The following is a 15283-nucleotide window of genomic DNA, read 5'->3' as shown; positions in this document are numbered from 1 at the left end:
ATCGAGTTCGACAATGGTTCGAATCGGTAAAAATAACATGGCCGCCAGGAGGGGGTGGGGGGTCTTTTTCCTTATATTTATATAGTAAAAAAAGCTTGTGAACACTCTAGAAGTCACATTTTTTTAAACTTTGTCAAAATATTGGTTTTATTTATATCTTGGTTGAGTTTGAAAATAGTCGTGATCAGTGAAAAAACATGGCCCCCACTCCATATAAGAGCACATGTAAACAGTCTAGAAGACAAATTTTTTGCCCAATCCTTATGACATTTGGTCAGAAGATTTTTTCCTGGATGCGACGGTTGAGTTCAAAAATGGTTTTGATCCATCTAGTAACATGAACGCTAAGGGGGGTGGGGTCATTTTCTTTAAATTTATATACTACAAAAGCTTGTTAACACTCTCAAAGTCACGTTTTTTGGCCAATCATCATGAAACTTGGTCAAAACATTGGTTTTATTGATATGTTGGATGAGTTTGAAAATGGTCAGTGGAAAGACATGGCCGCCAGGGGATGGGGCAGTTTTCTCTATACCGGTATGTATGGGAGAAGCATTTTCCTTATATATATATTTTCTTTAATCTGGTTATTAAAAACATGGCCGCCAGGGTTGGTGGGGTAATTTTCTATATAGGCCTATTGTGAATACTTTGGAATACCTTATTTTTAGCTCGGCTGTTTTCGGAGAAAACTCAAGGTATTGTCATAGCCTCCTTGTCGTACGCCATCCGCCATCTGGGCGTCGTGCTTAAACCTTTACATTACCTCTAAAATTAAAGTGCTTCCACATACAACTTTGAAACTTCATATGTACATGCACCTAGACGAGTTCTATACGCCACACCCATCTTTGAGTCACTAGGTCGAAGGTCAAGGTCACTGTGATCTCAAATATAAAAATTGAACTTTGCCTCTAACATAATATTGCTTCCACCTACAACTTTGAAACTTCATATGTCCATATACCTTGATGATTTATACACGCCTCACCAAATTTTGGGTCACTAGGTCAAAGGTCAAGGTCACTGTGACCTCTAATATAAAACTTTAACTTTGGCTCTAACATCACAGTGCTTCCACATACAACTTTGAAACTTCATATGTAGTTGCACCTTGATAAGTTCTACATGCCACACCCAATTTAGGGTCACTAGGTCAAGGTCACTGTCACCCCTTAATAAAAATTCTGACAAGCTTTCGCAGCCCAGCGTTGGCACCCGTTATTCGGTGCTCTTGTTAAAGTCAGTCTTCTCATACCAATAATTTGAAATATTTGCTGAAGAGTTTTAATCTTTGTTTCTTTCCATCTTTATCTCAGATGAGCGACACAGGGCCCTTTGGGGCCTCTTGTTGAAATTTTATTCGATAGCTTTTGAGCTTGCTGTCAAATGCGTCAAAACAATGCAGCGTAATTTCTGGCGCCTGGATATATATTAAAAATTGAAATTAATATACAATTTTGTGAAAATAAAAAAAGCATGATTCTTCACATTATGAAGTCTATTTATTTATAATTTAATTCATTTAAATCATATTGCAAACAAGACAAGACGATCAATTAAGACACAAGTAATTGGATGCATGTGAAACATTAGATCAATTACAAGCGTCAACATTCAATTATACGACCCAGCAAACCATAGGCCCATATCACTTACATGTGTCCTATGCAAACTTCTAGAACACATTATCGCATCTAGCCTATCCACACACTTTGCCAAACACAGCATACGCTATGAGCTGCAACACGGGTTTCTCGAAAGGCGGTCCTGTGAGACTCAGCTTGTGGAGTTAGTAGATGACTTAGCGAAAACTCTTTCATCAGGTAAACAGACAGACCTAATCCTGGATTTTAGTAAAGCCTTCGACAAAGTCAATCACCTCAAATTACTGCATAAACTTAAGATACATGGTGCTTCTGACCAGACCATATCCTGGATCCATTCCTTCCTAATTGGCAGATCCCAATCAGTTGTAGTAGATGGTACTAAGTCTGACCAAGTCCCAGTTACATCTGGAGTGCCTCAGGGATCTGTCCTCGGCCCTCTCCTCTTCCTTCTATACATAAATGACCTCCCTTCCCTTGTTACATCCCAAGTTCGCTTCTTTGCTGATGAAACTGCCATCTATCTTACAGTGACATCCGAGGCGGACTGTCAAAGGTTACAAGACGATCTCCGCAAACTAGAGAAATGGGAAGAGCTATGGGACATGGCGTTTAACCCTGGCAAGTGCCAGGTTCTCCATGTCACACGGAATCGAAAGCCCATTGCGTACCAATACAAGCTCAATGGTCAAATCCTATCCCCAGTTAAGGACGCAAAATACCTTGGTGTCGACATTTACCATGATTTAAGTTGGAACACACATATCTCCAGGATCACAACAAATGCAAACAAAACATTAGGTTTCCTCAAACGTAACATCAAGACAAAACATGAAAAGGTCAAATCACTATTCTATCAAACACTAGTACGTCCCCAACTTGAATATGCTTCCCGCGTACGGTCACCACACACTCAGGTCAACAATCACAATATAGAAATGATTCATCGGCGAGCAGTCAGATGGGTAAAAAATGACTACACCCATTACACCAGTGTCACACAACTGCGTAATACACTCAACTGGCGTACCCTTGAGAACAGACGCATAGATGCCAAACTCGTTCTTTTCTACAATGTCTACCACCATCTTGTGGCCATATCCCTCCCATCTTATCTTGAAGTCCTAACCAGGTTAAACAGACACATGCATCCCCTCAGTCTCCGTCAAGTCCATACAGGTTACGATTACTTTAAGTACTCTTTCTTCCCCCACACCACAGTATTGTGGAACAGGTTACCCCACCCCGTCGCAATGCTGCCTGACCTTGAGAGCTTCAAACAGGCAGTAGCCCAACTTAGCCACTAAATCCATGGGCATTGTTTTTATCCATTTTTATCCCTTTTATACTATATGACTTTTAAATCTCCTAACAACCTAACAACACTATCCTTAGTATTGTACAAATTTTTACTTTGCTGAAAGATATCTTTCTCAGCTTTCACTCTTTAACTTTACTAACAGCCAACCCGCACCCTGCCCATAATACTCGCGAGAGGCGTGAGGCAGTACTATGAAATAGATAGATAGATAGATAGATAGATTGATAGATAGATGGATGGATGGATGGATGGATGGATGGATGGATGGATGGATGGATGGATGGATGGATGGATGGATGGATGGATGGATGGATGGATGGATGGATGGATGGATGGATGGATGGATGGATGGATGGATGGATGGATGGATGGATGGATGGATGGATGGATGGATGGATGGATGGATGGATGGATGGATGTGTCTCAAACTTAATGCATTTTGTAAACATTGAGGCAAAATACAAACACATTCAGAGTGTCTGCAGTTTCAAAAAACAGCATTTACAATAATGAAAGCAATGAGATTTGTGTACGATAACATAATTTTAGTAACGTATCCTTATATTTTGTACCAAGGTGTACAGGTAAAGGTAGAACAATAAACCTTTATAACATCCAACAAAAAATTATTTACGAATATAGTTATGAACATACATTATTGAAAATTCATATCAATCCTACTCGGGGATCTTCAAGGACTCGAATATATTCCATAATTCCGTTGAATATTGTCTATAAACACCCGTGTAGTAATTAGCTAGAGAATCATAGTATGCATTAGTTTCTTCGTTCACATTGTCAACCGTTTGTTCAATAATAGTTTTTCCACGTTCAAACAATCGTGTCAGTTGCGCGTACGCATTGTTAAATCGTTCCTTGATATACACCTGAGCATTAAGGAGCGGCTTAACAATGTAATGGTCAACCCCAGTCTTGCAATAGGACCACAATGCCTCGACCCTCTTTAGTGCAGTTTGGAGGAGTTCGCGGGAGTTCTGGAACGCAGTAACGGTCACTGACGTAGATATATCCTTCACCCGTTGATATGTTTGCAACACAACCTTTTTGCTGTACTCGTACGACCGATAAACGGTTACTCGTATTTTCGCCAGAGTTAACTTCGCAGGGCCATTGGCCAAACTAGTATTGTGACTGTATTCGTAAGTTTCCTTGTGAGGGAATGGATACGTATTGTTAGAAGTTAAATCGACTTCGTAACGGACTTTAGCAACATGGGTTGTTGATACAGATGTATGTTGGCTATCGTAATGTGACTGAATCTCTGACCAATCAGTTGACGTAGTTGTGGTCACTTTAGTTGGAAGCTCGGTAGGCGTTACACGGTTAAAAAGGACATGTATTAACAATGGAACTTGAGTTTTTGCTTCTTCAGTAGACCCATCATGCGTTGAGGTAATGTCTGTCTCCAAACGTTCGTTCTGATAAGACGTACTTGCTATGATGTTCAGTTTAGTTACATATGCTTTCGGTGAACTCAAATCCACTACGTCCGTAGTTTGTAACACCGCCCCTGACACATCTGGTGCTACAGATGAAATTATTGGTAGAATTGATGATTCTGTGACAGTTTCAGACTTGACTCTGGTTACAGTTTCGGTGGTTTGTTCTTCTGACTGTGTTGAACGTTTCATTTCTTGTGTAGTGTCTATTATATTGAACCATTCAGTATTATCAAAATATTGATTTATCGGGTTGATCGTGAATCCGTTGTCAATATACGTATCATCTCCTCCACTTGAAATCCGTTGAGAAGTTTGCAAAAATTGTTGCGTCGAAATTAAAGTAGACATTGACGTTTCTACATCCAGTATAACGTTTTCTGTTGTCTGTTTAACATACGGCGATTTTGTCGTTGTAATGTGTATTGTGGCAGTCTCTTCTGTCACTACTGGCCCTGGTATGGATGATGTTTGGAAATAAGTGTGTGAAGCCTTCGGAGGTATGACAGTACTGGTACTATTATCCAGAACTCGTACAGTAGCAGGATCAACAGTGATGCTAGTAAAAGATACATTCGTAGAATGTATTATGTCTGGGTCTTCTTCACTGGTAAATTGCGCCAGTTGTTCTGTTGTCATCTCGCCATACACAATCACTTTTACATGTGTTGTTTGTCCATCGCTTTTCAATGTTTTATCGGATAGGTTCAATAAACCGTCTAAGCTTTCTGTAAAATTATTGCCTTCAGTGTAAATCTCAATATTTGTTTTGGAAGACTGAGACCTAGAGGAAGGTGATCTAGTGGTATATGAGTTGGGACTGGTATCATTTGCATTATACTCTGTTACCCCTGCTTCTGCTAAGGAGGATACATTTTCATTTGTCAAATATGCTGCGTCAACTTGGGGTGTTTGGGATGTGTTTAAAGGTAATATATCAGACGAATTTGTGGATGTTTGTACATCATGTACTATATGACCGACATGTGAATGTGGTGATATGGTTTGTTCTGTGTATTCTGATGATTTATCCATGCCTTTTGAAGAGGTGATACCTGTTTCGTTCATTGAGATTCTATCAGTTCTACTATGGGTTACCTTGTCACCTGATACGAATTTAGTCGTTTGTGGAAACTCTTTTGTCTGTTTAATCGACATCGTATCTGTACGTTCTTGATTATCTTCCGTCTGATGAGTTATTTCTGCTGGCGATATTGTTCCCAGGGTTGTAAGAGATGAAATTCCTTGTCTACCTGACTGATTATTAGTAGTCCTGTGAAAAAATGATTTGCTGGTTTTGTGTGTATATGGTTGATTTGTTTGCTCCAGCCTATTTATATGCTCGCTATCGGTTGTTACATCATAAAGGTCTTGCATTGTTGATGTCAAATCTGTGTATAAGAAAGTCGAAGTTTTTAATTTAACTGCAACAGCATCAGTGATGCTCGCATCGATTAAAATGTTTTCTTGGCTCGTCGGTTTGGTTTGTAATTCGGTTTGAGAAAACACAGCATCAGTTGTGAATTGAATATTATCCTTCTTTGTTTGTTGTATGGTAGAGAATGGCTTTACTATTGAAACATCGAGCGAATTCGACGGAAATTGACCTATTGTGTCTTGTCTACTAACTGTCGTTTCTGTAATGTCAGTTTTTAAAGTAGCTTCTGTGTTTTGAACACTTGATTCTGCTGTTGATGTCATTTGAAATAATGTCATGTTGTGCTTATCCGTTGACGATATTGTTTGGTGTAGACTTTCGTCAATAGCTCCAATGTCGATTGATACGTCAAATTTTGGTTCCAATCTCGGTTCAATGGTTTGATGTGAAACGTCTATTATATTGAACCATTCGGTATTATCAAAATATTGATTTATCGGGTTGATCGTGAATTCGTTGTCACTATACATATCATCTTCTCCACTTGAAATCCGTTGAGAAGTTTGCAAAAATGGTTGCGTCGAAATTAAAGTAGACATTGGCGTTTCTACATCCAGTATAACGTTTTCTGTTGTCTGATTAACATACGGCGATTTTGTCGTTGTAATGTGTATTGTGGCAGTCTCTTCTGTCACTACTGGCCCTGGTATGGATGATGTTTGGAAATAAGTGTGTGAAGCCTTCGGAGGTATGACAGTACTGGTACTATTATCCAGAACTCGTACAGTAGCAGGATCAACAGTGATGCTAGTAAAAGATACATTCGTAGAATGTATTATGTCTGGGTCTTCTTCACTGGTAAATTGCGCCAGTTGTTCTGTTGTCATCTCGCCATACACAATCGCTTTTACATGTGTTGTATGTCCATCGCCTTTCAATGTTTTATCGGATAGGTTCAATAAACCGTCTAAGCTTTCTGTAAAATTATTGCCTTCGGTGTAAATTTCAATTTTTGTTTTGGAAGACTGAGACATAAAGGAAGGTGATCTAGTGGTATATGAGCTGGAACTGGTATCATTTATATTATACTCTGTTACCCCTGCTTCTGCTAAGGGGGATACATTTTCATTTGTCAAATATGCTGCGTCAACTTGGGGTGTTTGGGCTGTGTTTAAAGGTAATATATCAGACGAATTTGTGGATGTTTGTACATCATGTACTATTTGATCGACATGTGAATGTGGTGATATGGTTTTTTCTGTGTATTCTGATGATTTATCCATGCCTTTTGAAGATGTGATACCTGTTTCGTTCATTGAGATTCTATCAGTTCTACTATGGGTTACCTTGTCACCTGATACGGATTTAGTCGTTTGTGGAAACTCTTTTGTCTGTTTAATCGACATCGTATCTGTACGTTCTTGATTATCTTCCGTCTCGTGGGTTATTTCTGCTGGTGATATTGTTCCCGGGGTTGTAAGAGATGAAATTCCTTTGCTACCTGACTGATTTTTAGTAGTCCTGTGAAAAAATGATTTGCTGGTTTTGTGTGTATATGGTTGAGTTGTTTGCTCCAGCCTATTTATATGCTCGCTATCGGTTGTTACATCATAAAGGTCTTGCATTGTTGATGTCAAATCTGTGTATAAGAAAGTCGAAGTGTTTGATTTAAATGCAACAGCATCAGTGTTGCTCGCATCGATTAAAATGTTTTCTTGACTCGTCGGTTTGGTTTGTAATTCGGTTTGAGAAAACACAGCATCAGTTGTGAATTGAATAGTATCCTTCTTTGTTTGTTGTATGGTAGAGAATGGCTTTACTATTGAAACATCGAGCGAATTCGACGGAAATTGACCTATTGTGTCTTGTCTACTAACTGTCGTTTCTGTAATGTCAGTTTTTAAAGTAGCTTCTGTGTTTTGAACACTTGATTCTGCTGTTGATGTAATTTGAAATAATGTCATGTTGTGCTTATCCGTTGACGATATTGTTTGGTGTAGACTTTCGTCAATTGCTCCAATGGTTAGATGTGAAACGAGAAAAACTGTCCCATTCGAATCAAATGAAATATTGGCCATTTGCAATGGCAATGTTGTCTGTGTTTGGCCAAGTGGGTCAGCTTGTAATGTAGTCAAATGCAAACTAACGGAAATATTCGATTGGGCTAAATTCTCTTCTGATCGCTCGGAGGATGTTGGAATATTTGTTTCAAACAGATGTAACTTTGTAAACGACTGAGTGAAATTGTGTTGCTTGGCAAATGACAATCCTTTTATGTCAGTAGGACTTATGGGTTCTGCTAAATAAACATCCGATTCACTTGTTTCAGAGGTACGATTTAGAGACGATGAAATGATATCTGAATGCATACCTACGTGTGTAAAGGTTTCGTTAATTGACGGTGTTTGCTCCGTAAATGGAATATGACGATCGTCTGTACTTTCATGTGTATGTTTCGTATCTGCAGTTATGAAAGAATCTAAAGTAGTCGATGTATTATCGACGAAATCGTCTGCACTTGCCATAGTTACTTGAGTTGTTGTTTCCGTGAGTCCACTTTCAAAATCAAATACATGTCTTTGCGTAGTAAAATCGATCAAAGTACCGGCTTCACTTTCCTTATCACTGAAATCATCAACTTTTGTTATTAATATATCAAGATAAGTTACTTTGCTTATGGAACTGGTTCCGCTTTCCAACGCTTTAGATATTGTGGTCGAACCTTCATACATTGAAAGTGGATGCATTTCTGAGGCAGGTGTAGAAGAATTGACAAGTAAAACACCAATCTCATTATGTGTTTCATCATTGGAAGGGGTTGAAGACACATCAGAGGCAATTGGACGTGAGTGATGAACATGTTCTGTACTCATTTCAAAAGTTCTGTTCTTATTGGGAATACTTTCACTTTCTTCAAGAGGCGTTATTCTATATGTAGTTGATGTAATTTTAGAACTATATTGTTTTGCTTTCCTTAAATGCATTCTTGCTGCCATCCAGGGATTATGTGGCATTTCTTTTTTCTTATCACGTGGTTTATACATCTGTTCATTCTTGCCCTCGAGATGCTTCCTTGCTGTCAAAGCAGAGTTCAAATTACTTGCGTCATGTTCTTCCTTATCGTCAGTTATGTCTGGTTCGTCTGTATACAGATCAAATGCGCCTGTTGACGATTCACTTTCAACATAAAATACGGTGTGAGTGGAACCGACCGTGGTTGGAACTGAATCAGTTCGACGCTCTGTACCATGAGCTAACTTGGTATATAACGGGGAGTCAGTTTCCATCTTTAAAGATGACCTAGTAATTTCCTTCTCTTTTGACATGATTGACGTGCTAATTGTTGTTGGAACCTTTTGCAAACTCAATTCAATGCTTGTGTTTACTGATTGGACAATTGTCGGTGAGCTTGACGTGCCGTCAGTGATGTGTGTAGTAGATAAAATTGATGGCGTTTCTCGATTGCTTATCCATTCCTCCGCCAATTTTTCGGACATCGAAATACTGGTAGATGTATGTTGTGAAGACCTGTGTGTGACGTTCTGCCCATCTTTTAGAAAGTATGGTGTACTTGAATTTATTTCAACAGTTGTTTGTGTAGAAGTCTTTTGTACTGGTGCAGTAACATTTATATATTCGATCTCGTCATCGTCATCAATAAGATTAAATTCACTGTACTGAACTTTTTCACCAGTTTTATCAACTTCAATTTCTTCTGAAGTTATTTCCCAATACTGTGTTGAAGTTTTACCCGTTGAAGATTTATCTTTCGAAATATTTATTTGTTCATCCCATGAATTAGTTGTGAAAACAGTCGAAAACCTATCTGCTAAAGATTCAGTTACCATCTGTCCTACAATCCTTGTGGTTTCATCTTCACCGCTTGAAGACATTTCATCCGGGACATATGTGTTAATAGTATCGTAGCTTGTGTTCGCCGTGAATTCTACACTTCTTGTCGTGGATTCGTTATCTGTTAAGTCAGCTTTGAATATTGCATCTCCAGATCCGAATTCGTTACCTAAAGAAATTGTTTTATTATCATACCTATGTGTGCTGTTTGAAATGTCATTAATGTAAGAGACGCTAGCATCTCTGGTTTCCGTTCGTCCACTTATGTCATCGGAGAAAATCGATTCGCCAAATCCCAATTCGCCGCTTGATATTTTATCATTGTCATAAGTTACCTTTAAATCACTAGTTGTTACTTCATAACGAGATACTGTAACGGTAGTCAAAATATGTTCACTGCTGGGTATAATATCGCCTTTGGTATCATTTTCGCCATTTGTAACGGATACAGCAGTTATTTCGCGGTGGATAAGTTCCTCTTTACTTATCGGTATAGGGTCATGTTTACCAATAATATCACCATATTCTTGTTTGCTTGAAAAGTCCATATCACCACTTGAAATGATGTCTCCGTAAGTCGATCCCTGCTTTGACAAAGTCACACCACTTGCAAAAAGTCCAACATATTGTTTTTCTCTGATTGAATCTCCTGCTTCGACATATCCCCGGTCTCCGCTTGAAACTATAATTGATGAAATTGCTGTACTCTCTTTTATATCCCCACTATAGATTCTATATTCCATATCAGTATTATTGCTATCACTGAAACTTTCGTTGGAAACAACTTCACCCGATCCAGTGTACCTCACATCAATATTTTCACCCGATCCAATTTCTTTAACGCCTGTTGTATCTGCCCTTGAAACAATATCGCCTGATCCAATGTCTTTATCATTAAATATATCTTTATTCGAAACAATATCACCTGATTTAATTTCACGATCATCAAATACATATCGACTGGAATCAATATCAGCGGATGAAATATTCTTATGTTTTAAAATATCTTCCCTGAAAACAATATCACCGGATTCAAGTTCCTTATGTTCAATTATATCTTCATTGGAAACAATATCACCGTATCCAAAATTCTTATGTTCAAACATATCTCCGCTGGAATCAATATCCCCAGATCCAGTTTCTATATGTTCAATTATATCGCCACTGGAAACAATATCACCAGATCCAATTCCCTTATGTTCAATAATATCTACAATAGAAACCATATCACCAGATTCCATTTCCCGATGTTCAATAATATCTCCGTTAGAGACGATATCGCGAGAACCAATATCCATATGTTCAATAATATCCCCACTGGAAACAATATCTCCAGATCCTTTTCCCTTATGTTCCATTATATCTACACTTAAAACCATATCAACAGATCCCATTTCCTTATGTTCAATAATATCTCCACTGAAAACCATATCACCAGATCCTATCTCCCTTTGTTCAATAATACCCCCACTGGAAACAATATCACCAGATCCAATCTCCATATCTCCCCTGGAAACAATATCGTCAGATCCAATTTCCTTATGTTCAATAATATCCCCACTGGAAACCATATCACCAGATCCAATTTTCTTATGTTCAATATTATCTCCACTGGAAACAATCTTGCCAGATCCAATTTCCTTATGTTCCATTATATATCCACTTGAAACCATATCTCCTAATCCAATTTCCTTATGTTCAATAATATCCCCGCTGGAAACAATATCACCAGATTTGATCCCCATATCTCCACTGGAAACCATATCACCAGATCCAATGTCCGTATGTTCATTAATATCTTCACTGGAAACCATGTCACCAGATCCAATTTCCTTATGTTCAATAATAGCTCCACTGGAAACAATATCGCCAGATCCGATTACCATATGTTCCATTATATCTCCACTTGAAACCATATCAACAGATCCAATTTCCTTATGTTCAATAATATCTCCACTGGAAACCATATCACCAGATCCTATCTCCCTGTGTTCAATAATAGCCCCGCTGGAAACAATATCACCAGATCCAATATCCATATCTCCACTGGAAACATTATCGTCATGTCTAATTTCCTTATTTTCAATAATATCCCCACTGGAAAACATATCACCAGAACCAATTTTCTTATGTTCAATAATATCTCCACTGGAAACCATATCGCCAGATCCAATTTCTTCAGGTTCAATAATAGATGCACTGGAAACAATATCACCAGATCCGATTTCCTTATGTTCAATAACATCTCCACTAGAAACAATATCGCCAGATCCAATTTCTTTATGTTCAATAATATCTTCACTTAAAACAATATCACCAGATCCAATTTCCTTATGTTCAATAATACCCACGCTTGAAACAATATCACCAGATACAATCTCCATATCTCCACTGGAAACCATATCACCAGATCCAATTTCCTGATGTTCATTTATATTTTCACTGGAAACCATATCGCCAGATCCAATTTCTTGATGTTCAATAATATCTTCACTGGAAACCATATCACCAGATCCGATTTCCTTATGTTCAATTATATCTCCACTGGGAACAATATCGCCAGAATCGAGTTCCTTATGCTCAATAATATCTCCGCTTGAAACATTATCTCCAGATCCAATTTCCGTATGTTCAATAATACCCACGCTGGAAACAATATCACCAGATTCAATCTCCATATCTCCACTGGAAACCATATCACCAGATCCAATTTCCTTATGTTCAATCATATATTCACTGGAAACCATATCACCAGATCCGTTTTCCTTATGTTCAATAATATCTCCACTGGAAACAATACCATCAAATGAACTTGTATTACGATCGATAATATCAACCATGGAAACAATATAACCAGATCCACTTTTCATTTGTTTATTTGTTTCTGTGCTAGAAAATATATCGCCTGATCCGATTTCCATTTGTTCCGTAATATCGCCGCTTGCACTAATATCTCCAGATATAATTTCAATAACACCTCCGCTTGAAACAATTTTATCTGACCCCATTGTTATATCATCAACAATATCTCCACTCGAAACAATATCTACAATGTCAGAAGCATTGCCAGAGCTGAAATTCATCGATCCAAATTCGTCGGATTTGATATCAGTACTAAATAAGAATTGGCCCGAACCCATGGAAAAATCTGCATTAAGTGTAAAGCTTTCTGATGTGACAACGAGATTGGTACCGCTTGATTTAATGTCGCCGGATCCTCTGTCTTTCTCCCACTGATTGCCAACAATTGTAACGAATTTTTCAAAATCTTCTTTACCACCGAAAACGATGTCTCCATTTGTAAATACGCCTGTTGTATTTTCAACAATAAAGGTCTCGTAATCAGTTGTTTTTTCTTCGCCTGAACGATTAAGAAATGCTGTAAATTCATTACTTACTTCAAATGCTTCCGATTCCATCCCGTCATTTGAACTAGCAATACCATTTTCGTCTACAAGTCTTTCGTGTATACGTGTTGCATTTCCTCTTATATCATTGAGTCCGCTAGTGGTTTTCTTTCCAAAGACAGTTGTTTGATCTAAATCGATTTCATCGGTCAGTAAATCTATGTTATTTGCACTTTCTGTTGAAACGTCATTGTCAACATCATCAGTCACGCTTTCCCTAATTATAGCTAAATCACACAGATCTCCGTAAAAACCACCGTAACAAACGCAACTAAAGCCATCAAATTTATCAATACACGTGCCATTGTTGAAGCATGGTGTGCTGTCGCATTCATCAATCTCCTCTGAGCAGTTTGTTCCTGTAAAACCTGCGGTACAGTCGCACTCGTATGTTCCTATTTTATCATTGCATACCGCACCGTTTGCACATGGCGATTCAGAGCATTCATCGATTTCATTGGAGCAGTTATTTCCTTCGTATCCTTTGATACATATGCACTCGTACGTTCCTACTCTATTTACACATATTGCGCCATTTTGACATGGCGTTGCTAAACACTCGTTTATATCCATGGAACAGTTTTGTCCCTTAAGCCCTTGCGCGCACACACATTTATATGACCCAAATGAGTTCACACAGAGTCCGCCATTTGCACACGGCATTTCCAAACATTCATTTATATCTATGGAGCAATTAACTCCTTTAAGTCCGTTTGTACATAAGCATTCAAAGGAGCCAAATTTGTTAATACAAATTCCACCATTTTGGCATGGTGTCTCTAAACACTCGTTTATGTCCATTGAGCATGTAGCACCCTGAAAACCATCTCCGCACACACATTCGAATGACTCATATGTGCCTTTGCATCTTCCGTCATTTTCGCACGGGTTATTTTCACATCCATTGATTATTTTAGTGTCGCAATATCTTCCAGAGAACATAGAATCGCACTTGCATGCAAAATCACCAAACGAGTTTACGCAATTACCATTGTTTCCACATATTTTCGGATATTCCAAGCATTCGTTGATATCTTGGCTACATACTTTACCCGTCGTTCCATTGCGGCAATGGCATAAAAAATCATTAAAGCGGTTCTCACACGTAGCTCCGTTTACGCAGTAATTAGGCTCGCATAAATCTACAAGGTCCTCGCAAAACATGCCAGTGTATCCGTAGTCACACAGACATAAGAACGACCCAAACTCATTAAGGCAAACGCCACCATTTTGACACAGTGGGAAACGATCGCATTCGTTAATGTCTGTATCGCAGTTTTTCCCTGAAAAGAAATGTTTAATAATGAATGTACGAGCTTGTAAGTTTTTAACTGGTGGTTTTCTAATCTTTGCAACACGCGCTGTGCTGTATACATCAACGAACCTAACTTTGATTTACATATGGGTCTATGTAAGAAGAAAAAGTGAACATGTTTTTCAAAATGGAAAGCGTACAGTGTGTACAAGTATATGATCCCGCATGAGTTAAATAGAAAGGGTTATTTATCAGAAACACTTGCACTAAGTCAATATTTGTAGCGTTTTAAACAATAAACAAAGTAAAATGTCATATTATTTAGGCCAAAACTTTAAATAAGAATAAGAATGAAATAAATTCCTTCTCGCGGTTCCCTACCTGTAATTCCTTGTCTGCAGCTACAGACGTAGTCACCGGGCAGGTTTATGCAAACCTCTGCGTGTATACATGGGCTTGCAAGGCACTCGTTAACATCGAACTGGCATCGATCACCATAGAAACCGGCTTGGCACACACATTTGTACGTGGCAACACCGTCCTGGCACGTGCCCTGTACAGATAATAATTTGTATCATAATACATGTTCTGTTAAAGTATTATACACAGTAACGACTTCATAAGATGTAAGCGTATTCATATACATAGCCACGTTGCCACAAATGAAATAACAGTGCTAATGAGCTGTTAAAATTATGGCTACCAAAATATGATTATTGGCTAGTTTTGAAATTGTTTTAGCGTGACACTGGTTTAAAATTTCCGCGTATTGCAGTAAATTATACATACTTTGCATAAATCCTTCAATTTATATTTCTTTTACTGTACGTATTAGTTGAAAAGTCCGGCCATGTTTTTCAAAACAGGTAAATTGATGTTAAAGACGTCAATTAAAGAATGATCTTTAAGAATCAGTTTAGGCAATCAGATAAATACGCAATTTAGGAATGCATTGACCTCATATATTATGCCCATAACCTTCAAATGCGTGATTCTGTTTCCA

General features: G+C 38.2%; 1 protein-coding gene across 1 annotated transcript; it reads right to left on the bottom strand.

Moving 5' to 3' along the window:
* Positions 1-1483: 1483 nt before the first annotated feature.
* On the bottom strand, positions 1484-15166 carry LOC127871910 (uncharacterized). The gene is made up of 2 exons (XM_052415195.1): positions 14662-15166; positions 1484-14308 (listed from the first exon to the last, which is right to left on the bottom strand). Exon 2 carries the CDS (start codon positions 14187-14189, stop codon positions 3606-3608), a length of 10584 nt encoding a protein of 3527 aa, XP_052271155.1. The 5' UTR covers positions 14190-14308; positions 14662-15166; the 3' UTR covers positions 1484-3605.
* Positions 15167-15283: the final 117 nt, after the last annotated feature.

Source organism: Dreissena polymorpha, chromosome 1 (genome assembly GCF_020536995.1).
Source record: "Dreissena polymorpha isolate Duluth1 chromosome 1, UMN_Dpol_1.0, whole genome shotgun sequence".
Lineage (NCBI taxonomy): Eukaryota > Metazoa > Mollusca > Bivalvia > Myida > Dreissenidae > Dreissena > Dreissena polymorpha.
This window is presented reverse-complemented; position numbering and strand designations above follow the sequence as displayed.

Coding starts and splice junctions, on each gene's coding strand:
- LOC127871910 (XM_052415195.1), bottom strand. CDS start 14,189: ATGTTTTGCGAGGACCTTGTAGATTTATGCGAGCCTAATTACTGCGTA.